The sequence below is a fragment of the Xyrauchen texanus genome, chromosome 14, assembly GCF_025860055.1.
Source record: "Xyrauchen texanus isolate HMW12.3.18 chromosome 14, RBS_HiC_50CHRs, whole genome shotgun sequence".
Lineage (NCBI taxonomy): Eukaryota > Metazoa > Chordata > Actinopteri > Cypriniformes > Catostomidae > Xyrauchen > Xyrauchen texanus.
In genome coordinates, this window is record NC_068289.1 from 6,428,918 (window position 1) to 6,440,062 (window position 11,145).

Sequence of the window (11,145 nt, forward strand, 5' to 3'; positions counted from 1 at the left end):
ACGTTTAGGTATTCTGGTCCATGCTAACAGTAGATGGCGGTAATGCACTGTTAAGTTGTGATCCACCATAAAATAGAAGTAGAAGGGGGAGTGTTTAGGGAAAACAGTTTGAAAACATTTTCAAACACACAGGAGAGTTGTAAGAGGCCATTTAACTCTAAATTACATCATATAACATTTCAGATAAAGCACAATACAGTTCAGGATTAATTTAGTGAGAAAAAAAAACAGCTAATAAACTAATCTGAGGGTCTGACTGTAAAACTCTTTATTATCACAGTGCAAGCACAAAATTATTGCCATTTAAATTAAAGTGCAAAAGACCAAAGTTTGTGAGTAGTTAATTTTTTCACTCATGTTATTTGAGATCTAGTCTCACTAACTAATCAAGAGACATGTACACACTATGAGGCGTTGTCTGAAATCTGAGCAAGTAGTGTAAAGACAAATCTATGCCTGTACAACATGATCAAAGTATGGGTGTCCCCATCTGCTGGCTAGATAAATCAAGACACGAGTGCAAACAAACATCAGGGGCATACAATTCATTATTTAATCATAAAAAACACCTTTATTGAATTAGTGTCTAAGTAGGTTCCATGTTCAATGTATATTTATTTAACTTTAAGGTGGTTGACTTCTCTATTAACCAACAACCATTGAAGAAAGTTCATTGTTTCTACTGGAACGCAGAGAGAGTGAAGATGACTGCCAACAGTAGTTTTAAAGACAACATGTTTGTAGATGCAGCATTAAAAATGTAGTATGTCTTCCCTGTCACTCCATTTCCTGAGGATTAATAATCACAAAAGTACATAAGATTAACTTTAAACACACACACACACACCAAAAAAATTATTCTCCCCAATTTGGAATGCCCAATTCCCATTGCACTCCAAGTCCTCGTGGAGGCGTAGTGTCTCAATCCGGGTGGCGGAGGACGAATCTCAGTTGCCTCCGCATCTGAGACTGTCAATCCACACATTTTATCATGTGGCTTGTTGAGCGCGTTACCGCGGAGACATAGCGTGTGTGGAGGCTTCACGCCATCCACCGCGGCATCCACGCACAACTCACCACGCGCCCCACCGAGAAGTGAACCACATTATAGCGACCACGAGGAGGTTACCACATGTGACTCTACCCTCCCTAGCAATCTGGCCAAATTGGATGCTTAGGAGACCTGGCTGGAGTCACTCAGCATGCCCTGGATCGAACTCGTGACTCCAGGGGTGGTGGTCAGCATCAATACTCGCTGAGATATCCAGGCCCCCAGTTTTGCCTATTTTTAAGATTTACACATTTCAATTTCATAAAAAAATTCCATGAAATTGAACTGAGTAATCTTTAAATTAAACAACATTAAATTAATAATTTTGTTAAAGATTTTATGGAATTTGATGGAATTTTGTCATGAAACTGAAATGCGTAAATCCTTAAATTAGGCAAAAAAAACTGTTTTGAGTGTAACAGAAGTATAGTGTTTAAGGCTGTGCAACTCACATAGCCAAATGCATGTGTCATAATGTTTTAACAAGTCTATTTGGGCTTACTTGTCAGATAATTATTTTTTATTGACTTAATTTGATATGCAATCCAATGCTCAGTGTAAATATTATGATTAAGAGCGAGTCCTGGTTTCCTTGGTAATTTGCGTAATCTTTACAACTTTTTTTAGTCAACATGTATTTATTTACCTGTTATAGTTGCCTCTGAGACAGCCTTCACTAGATTGTTCTGGATAACACATGTGTAGGTGGTATCAGCTTTTACTGGGCCTTCATAGACACTAACAACTTTTGTGATTCCAGCAGAGTTGTTGCTAAATTGGGTGCTACTGTTCAACAGCACCCCGCTCTGACCCAACCAGCTAACATTTGGTCGTGGAAACCATCTTTGAGCCTCAGCAGTCAGAGACCCTTCTTTCTGTTGAGTAAATGTGGGAGCAGAAAAAGCTGCAAAATACACAGAGAACAGCACACCAGCTTATGTCTGTATCAATTTAGAATAACATATAGGAATTATTATTTGACACTTGCAACAAGAAGTTTGTGAAAAGGGACATCCAGATCTGCACAGTTCCAAAACTGTAACCATGTACTACAAATATGTGTAAAAAATTTATAGTTTTTAAATAGAATAGATTGTTATTTGATTGCTTCACCAAATTACATTTTGAGATGTGTTTTATGTTTAAAACTAGCCATAGCTTATACACTCACTAAGCACTTTATTAGGAACAATATGGTCCTAATAATGTACCCGATGTGGTCTTCTGCTGTTGTAGCCCATCCGCCTCAAGGTTCGACGTGTTGTGCATTGTGAGATGCTGTTCTGCTCGCAACAATTGTACAGAGTGGTTATCTGAGTTACTGTAGCCTTTCTGTCAGCTCGAACCAGTCTGGTCATTCTCTGTTGACCTCTTTCATCAACAAGGCGTTTCCATTCACAGAACCATTCTGAGTAAACTCTAGAGACTGTTATGTTTGAAAGTCCCAGTAGATCAGCAGTTACAGAAATACTCAAACCAGCCTGTCTGACACCAACAAATCACGCCACGGTTGAAATCACTGAGATTTTAGGCATTGCACTGCTGCCACACGATTGGCTGATTAGATAATTGCATAAATAAGTAGGTGTACAGTTGTTCCTAATAAATTGCTCAGTGAGTGTTTTTTTTTATTAATCTTCTTTTAGATTTAAAGTTAAATATAAATCAAAATAAAATAAAATGTGTTAATTTTGAAACATATTAATTAGTTTTTAATCAAATGTTTTAAAAAATGCAATAACTTACCAGCCACTTTGAGGTTAATGGTGGTAGTCCCAGAGATTTTTGGTGCATTGACACTACAGCGATACACACCTTCATCCTCCAGCCTCACACTTCTCAGGAGTAGGGAAGCGTTGCCCGTAGGGATAACGTCAAGAAACAGTTGAGCCCTGTTTTTGAACTGCGTGTTCTGCCCCTGAAGTTGGGCTACTTTTTTCTTGTATTCATAGACCACGCCACGGAGACCATCTTTTAGCCAAGTGATTGACACATCATCTAATTGCCCATTTCCACTATTGGTGAGGAACCTGCAGTTCAAGACCACATCCTGTCCAAGATTACCCACATTAGAGGGACTACTGCTCTCAACAGTACCTTGGGACACTAGGAAAGACATATCCACACACAAACATTTAGTGTATCTCTCAAAAAATCTAGTTGCACTTATTAGAAGGCATCCATTAACTGACTAAACTTCATACAATGTATAATTACACAATGCAATGGAAAGATTTTTACTAACCTGAAAAAGCAATAGCCAGAATGAAAATAATGAGTCCAGAGATTACTACTATAAGAAAAATCATACTACAGAAGAAAAAAATATAAACCCACAACACATTTATTAGCAATATTCAGTTAGCGACACATTTCAACATACTGCGATTATTTTACAACAATGGCCAACTGTAGTAGGTATTAATTGTTAAAGTTGCACTTTTCATTACCTCCCAAAGATTATTTGTCCAATTGAAGTCATTGTGATAATCTGTTTTTATTTTAAGCCGTATCATTGATGAATAGATCTACCACTCTGTGCAGCGTCTCTGTAGAGAGCAATAAATCAATAAGTTCGGCAGGTATTCTCTTATCCTCCAAAGCCGGTTTCAAACTTTAATTCCACTGAACGAGAGCAGCACACCCTTCTTCTGTCAATATTGCCTTTGAGAGGTGTGTGTGGACACTACTGTTAACACACAACTCGACATAACTAAGTCCTGAAGTAACTGGTTTCCTCCCCTACAGTATATATCAACCCTCTTCACAGCACAGGTTGAAGTGAGCCCGTAGTTGGTCAAGGCATAATTTGACTGGTGCAAAACAATGACAGAAAATCCTCATCATTAATGTATATACACACAGTGTATTCCTAGTTAGAGTAGTATATACTGTATGTATAACTTACAGTAGTTAGGAACGTTTTCAGTATTGGTTTACAGTATGAGCTATTAGAAATGTGTCTTCTGATAAGTCATGCTATGTACAGGTATATATATTTATGACCAAATATTAGATTTTTTATTTTGTATTGCATTATTAATAGGGGTCACCAGGGCTAGTCACAAGGGCTATATCTAATTAAATATAGTTTTAACAGAGTCAAAAATCCAGTTACACAAATGTGTGTTTTCTTTTGCAGTAGTTTTGTATGTTGGTTTCAACCCTGGTCCAATTATAAAATATATATATATATATATGTGTGTGTGTGTGTGTGTGTGTGTGTGTTATTGTGAACTGTATCCTATCCATAACTACTTCAATATCTACTTAGCTGTTGGTTAAAAAAGTCCAAAACACTAGATTATTCTTTATATTTTGTACCTTTATGTGTCTTAAATGATGTGTTACAAAGATGATCAATACATAATTAAGGTAGATTGTTTGAAATAGAGATTTATTCAAGAGCTATAACAAAAATATGATTACTGTTAACATTTATTTTGGAGGGTTGAATTCACAAAAACACATTTTAATTTATAAGGGTTTTGATATATGGGTTCAAAACAAAACCTTTTCTATGCACAATTGAAATGTTGACTCCAAATCTTATGGTTATTGAGATTTAGCCTTTGTGACAACTTCCCCATTTAAATCCCAGATTTTCAATGTGGACATAATGAGGATTGTAGTTAACAGCTAATAATCAAGAGACTGTATAAACAGGAAAAATAAATTGAGCCGCACTTATATTCTGAGGGAATTATCTGCTTATTAGTCATTCACATTCAAGTTGTTGTCAAATGTTATCATAACATAATAGGCTACCTGCTAGAATGCTTACCCGTGAATCGTTTTTATAGCCTGTAGGCCTAATCATGATGATTTCTTCAAGGCTTGGATCCTTCTTGCATGGAATTTCAATCAATGTGGCATTATGTTTGGTCATTATACAGAGATAAAAGTCTCCATCCACAAGGAGAAATCCCAACCAGAACAGATCATTTCCAATGAGCTGAAAGACTTGAGGACAAATAGCAACAGAGCACCCATGACTTTGTTCTAGTTTGTTTAATTATTTTTAATATTAAGAACAATATCAATGGAATGAACACTATGTAAAATATCCCGAGAAAATGAAACTCTGATGATGAAAGATGTACTGGATAATGTAAATCACGACGATAGCTAGAAACACATTTGCTGCATGCATTATTATTACACGCAGTTTCTCTGGAATTTCTGATAACAGGTGCATGTTCAATTTCCAAATCTTAATTGTTGAGTCCTTTAGAAAGTCCAGCACCTTGACATCAATCCTGCTGTCTGCAAATATTGTTAAACAGGTTCTTATATGAGGTTTTTAAACTGTATAGTTTTAGCACAAAACCCATAGGTTCCCCTTTGGAAGTTCTTAAGTATTGATGTTATTTTATTAATGCATCATGCTTAGGTTTCAGTATGAGCATTTTAGGATCTCTGTATAGCTCAATTTATGCAACTACTTTTCCCTCTCATTGTCTGTTTTTAATAGGCTATATATTATCTCATATGTTCCAAAGATAATCACTATAAAACCTTGATAATCGTCATGAAACAAAAACCCACACACTTTCAGGCTTCTCGGTTTAATAGGTATTTTTTGGAAAAGTGAAGTAATGGCAGGAAATGCCACCTAACGTCTGTGTCCTATGACCACACTTGCCACATGTGTTTTTTGACATATGTCTGTGCCAGCATATTATTAGCTTTCAGTCTCATCAATTGCACAGAGCAGAAGTTGTCTTTCGGTTAGATCACTACAAAGAGATGATCTTAGATCTAATTCTGTCACTTGAAATTCCATAAGATGAACACTCACAGAGATACCAATTTACCATTAAGCAACATTTTCAGTATTTTAAAATGGTCATAGGATTATATTCAACTTGCTTTGTTTCATTAAATAAAAATAATATTCAATTCCACTTCAATACATTTTCAATTAAAAATAAATGATATAAAACTGCAATTTGTATGATGTATTAAACTTCTGCATAAGGTGAAAACAGGTAAAGTGGGATACTTAATCTCTTTATGTGTAAATTTGTTATTAAAATTCACCTTTAGTCCATGCTTAACCACATTATGATTTATTATTATGTAATAAGTTGCTACAACCCATTTGGAACATTACTTTGGCAAAGCTTATTCACTTAAGTACTGAAGTAACTGTTAAGTAAATACATTTAAGATATTAGATTTGACAAAAACTGTTGAACATGAAACATTTAGCTTTTGTGTTAAAGATGTGTTCAGTTCAGTTCTACTTCAATTCTTATAGTGAAATATATCATCACCTGTCATCAGGCAACTTAGCAGGTTGTTACACATACATTTTTAAAATGATAAGTTGCATGAATGCGATATTGCCCCGTATTTGACTGTACCAACAGGAAAGTATGTGGGTAGGCATCTTTCATTTTCACCAGTAGCGCAGAGCAGAAATCGTTGAGTTACATCACAAATTATCCCGACTCTGCTAGTTCTGTTAATATAAGCTTTCACCAGTGTACACTCACTTTATAAGGAACACTATGGCAATAATAAAGTGCCTGACATAGTCTTCTACTCTGGTAAACCATCTGCCTCAAGCTTTGTTGTGTTGTGCATTCTGAGATAATATGAGTGGTTATCTGAGTTTCCGTAGCCTTTCTGTCCGCTCAAACCAGTCTGGCAATTCTCTGTTGACCTCTCTCATCAAGAAGGCATTTTTGTCCACAAAAATGCCCTCACTTGATGTTTTTTGATTTTGCCACCATTCTGAGTAAACTCTAGAGACTGTTATGTTTGAAAATCCCACGGGCCCAACAGGAGCCGAGAAACTGTCGGGTTTCGAGCTGGGTTCGGAAAGAAGAAGGACTTCAGGTTTGGGTTTTTAATTAATGAAAAAAATAAAAAAATAAACAGCCCTACCAAAGTATTTCATGCACGCACTCTCGAACAGATGAGTTAGCTGCCATTCGCACTAAACGTGTTTTTGCATGCATTTGCTCTGTTTTTCCATTGTTTTCCTATATCAGCACATGCTGGACGAATGTCTTTGACTGTTGCATTGCGTCTCTCTGTTTCTTCAACATCTAGCGCTTGACCGAATTTATTTCCCCTTCTGCTCTAGTGTACTGAGTGGCTGCCATGCCTTGTTAAAACTGTGTGTGTTTACAGTTACAATACTGCTACATCCTATTGCAACAGTACTTGCTAGGCGAAGGAATGATAAAGACAGTGAGCGATTTCAGGTTTGGGTTGGATTCGGGCTTAAAATCTGATGGTATTGTGGCCCCTGCAGACGTCTATCGCTAAGTAACCTCTAATTAATACATCAACTCCAAGCGTATCATTATTACACTGTTACTTATCAAATAAATACATAAATGGATAAAGAATATTTGTTTGACTTGAATATTTGTATTATGTTTTAAAGAAGAAGCAGCCTAAATCCGAGCATTTCTGACAGAGGGTCAGAATGAGTATGAAACATTATCATGTTCTACAAATATTTAAAAACAAATTTAGCAAAAAACTTTAATAACATTATAAAAAACGATTAAAAAAAGCATTAAGACCCCTTTAAATTATGACTGATAAAAGCATGTTTACAAAAATGAAGTATAACCAACAGATACATTTATATTAGATAAGATCATCCAAAAAATACAATTAGCATTTAACCAGAAGTGCAAATAGCAATCTTGCATTTAAATAAAATTATGGTACAAGTGCAAATTGACAAATTAGGTTAATGGCAATAAAGTCCAATTGACATGGCATATTGATAGACAATAGCCCCTTCTCCACCATTTGGCTGAGTTTGGCAGCACTGGCTCCACCAATACTGAATTGTGCTGTTCTGTACTAATCTGGGCTTATTGGCAAGGTTTCTTTTTTCTTCCCCACTTCCCCTTCTTAGTTCATTCAGTTCAATGAAACAAATCTCTCAGTTAACATCAACTTCATGAAATCTTCAGCTTCACAACAAAACAATAAAACACACAATAAGGCACACCAGTCGCTGCACTCTCATGTCTTTCTCTCTCAGCTCTCTGGCGTGTTTTGGCTGCTTTTGATCACTGTAATAAGAAACAGCTATTAGAAATTATGCCAACCAGCTTGACGAGCCACACCACTCCCTCTCTCCCACAAACAGACACATGACCACGTCCCCACCCCCACAAAGGCCTACCACTCATGGACCAAGTCATGGGCATAATGGCACCGGGGGGAGCAGCAGGAGGAGGAGTATGATTCTTGGTGGCAGAATGAGGCATTGGAACACTTTTGCCAGCGAGAGTAGAGGTAGAAATCCCAAAGCTTTGTTGTTGTTGCTGAACAGATGCTCCAAATTCAGGCCTGAATTGAGGCACTGAGAAACCAAAGTCCTTTTCAGACTCATCTGTTTCATGGAGGGCACCAGTAGAACTTCCATATTGACCGAAAGAGGATATAATGGGTTTAACAGACAATGAGCAAAATGGTGCATGATGAGGAATAAACATGGAGGTAGTGGGAGAGGGAGGCCGGTTACTCGTGAAGCAAGGTACAGGCATCATGGTACCAGGGAGAGGAGCAGGAGGAGGACCTTGGTGCCTGATGGCAGGGGGTGGCATTGAAACACTTCTGTCAGCGTGAGTAGAGGCAGACATCCGAAAGCTTTGTTGTTGTAGCTGAACAGATGCTCCAAACAAAACTGAAGGCATGAATTGAGAGACAGAAAACAAAGTCCTTTTCAGGACCAGCTGTCTTCTTGAGGTCACCAGTAGTACTTTCATATTGATGAAAAGAGGATATAATGGGTTCAACAGGCAACGAGAAAAAGGGGGAAGGAGATGGAAGAAGCATGGAGGAAGGCCTGTCACTAGTGGAGAAAGGTACAGGCATCACGGCAACAGAGAGGGGAGAAGGAGGAAGAGCTTGGTGCCTGATGTCAGGGGAAGGCATTGGAACACTTCTGCCACTGTGAGTAGAAGCTGACATCCAAAAGATTTGTTGTTGTTGTTGAACAGATGCTCCAAACAAAACTGAAGGCATTAATTGAGAGACTGAAAAACCACAGTCCTTTTCAGGACCAGCTGTCTTCTTGAGGTCACCAGTAGTACTTTCATATTGACCAAAAGAGGATATAATGGGTTCAACAGGCAACGAGAAAAAGGGGGAAGGAGATGGAAGAAGCATGGAGGAAGGGGGAGAGGGAGGCCTGTCACTAGTGGAGAAAGGTACAGGCATCATGGCAACAGAGGGGGGAGCAGGAGGATGAGCTTGGTGCCTGATGTCAGGGGAAGGCATTGGAACACTTCTGTCAATGTGCGTAGAAGCAGACATCCCAAAGATTTGTTGTTGTAGCTGAACAGATTCTCCAAACAAAACTGAAGGCCTGAATTGAGGGACTGAAAAACCACAGTCCTTTTCAGGCTCAACTGTCTTCTGGAGGGCATCAGTAAGACTTCCATATTGACCGTTAGAGGGCAACACAGGTATTATGGGTTTAACAGGCCAAGTAAAAATAGTGCAGAAGGAGGAGGAGGCATGGAAGGAGGGTGGAGAGGGGCTTAACCCTTCTCAAGCAAGAATTAAGCATAATTATTCAGAGAGGAGAAACAGGGCTGTCAGTCAGAGACAGACATAAGTATGCATTTCATTTTTGCAGGAAGAGAGGACCAGCAGTGAGAGGAGGAGAGGGACGAGACACTGAGGTGTCAGGCTTGGAGGCAGGGGGAACACATTCTTGCTCATGACAAGAGGAAAGAGTTGCACTCGTGGTGCATGGTATTAACATCATGGCACCAAGGGTAGGAGCAGAAGGGCTGAAAGCCATGGAGAGGAGCCCAGGTCTGAGGCTACAATACTTAGAAGGGGAACCAGCAATGAAAGCAGGAGAGGGAGAAGGCACTAAGATGTCAGGTTTGGTGGCAAGTGGAGGGTGACACACTGGAACATTTCTGAGAGCATAAGGAGAGAGACACGTGGCACTCATGGTGTGAAGACTGGGGAAGTCAGGGGCAGGAGGAGATGGAGGGGCTTCATCCTCAAAAGCAGAAGATACTGAATGGAGATAACCTCAATAAGCTCATATGTTTCATCTTCACACTGTTCTTGATCAACATCAGAGGAGAAACCACTGTAGGTTTTCACAAATTTTAGCTCAGTTATAGATTTAACACAAGGACTAATAGATCCTCCATAGTCTGACAGAGACAAAAAATCTTCAGCATCTCCATCCAAGTTGCCATGGCTGGAAGACATTTATTTTAACTGCACTGTGGTAAAAACTAAAAAAGCGGAACACGGAGTATCAAACTTGAGCCCTATTCACATGGAGAACAATTTTATTGCTAGAGGTCAACAGGTTACTGTACTGTTGGTCAATAGTGGTGTTCCTGCCACCGGAAGCCCTAACGTTATTTGGTAGGCTGGGAAACGGACTATAGCTTTTGCAAATCTGATCACAAATTAGATGTATCACTGGTATAATAAGCTGAAATAAATTCTAGAGGGAAAAGCTTTGTATTAGGGCTAGGCAATCGGACGATGTAATCGGATATCGATGATATCTGACAAATATTCCACTGCAGATTGTGACACTCATTGACAGACGATTATCGAAAACATTTGGCAATTACAAAACTACGGAGCTGGGAAGTCATGAAATATATTGAATAGTAGCTCAGGGTATGAAATAAGCACCCTCCAGATACGGGTATTTCATGCGAATGCCGTGTAATTTTGCTCATCTACGCGTCACTGTTCCAGACAAGAAAAGACGTAAATGAGCGTTTCTGATGCGCTGTTTGTTCAGAGGCATGCAACTGTTTGCAAGAACAGTGTCGTATGTGAAAATGCTGCAAATTACCTTAGACCATCTCAGGAGGGAATAAAAGTTTAGTTTGCTTTATTTCCATGGAGCAGTATTTATGTGAATTTTACACATTTGTGACTATTTGTTTACAACTTTGAATTCAAATCACAAGCTTTTGATTATTTTCTGTTAGTGCAGATTGCAACATTCAACTTCAGATTTTTATTTTACAAGTTTTCACATAGGTGCTATAAGTGTAAATTTCAATTTACGAATACATATATTTATTGTACAAGTTCTCAAATTCGCAGCTAGTGGACTA

The 11,145-nt window shown here is 38.4% G+C and overlaps 1 protein-coding gene across 1 annotated transcript; it reads right to left on the bottom strand.

The window, feature by feature from the left end:
- Positions 1-263: 263 nt before the first annotated feature.
- Positions 264-3,737, bottom strand: LOC127655335 (V-set domain-containing T-cell activation inhibitor 1-like). Its single transcript, XM_052143092.1, has 5 exons — positions 3,502-3,737; positions 3,297-3,361; positions 2,798-3,157; positions 1,698-1,955; positions 264-789 (listed from the first exon to the last, which is right to left on the bottom strand). Exons 1-5 carry the CDS (start codon positions 3,531-3,533, stop codon positions 680-682), a joined length of 825 nt encoding a protein of 274 aa, XP_051999052.1. The 5' UTR covers positions 3,534-3,737; the 3' UTR covers positions 264-679.
- Positions 3,738-11,145: the final 7,408 nt, after the last annotated feature.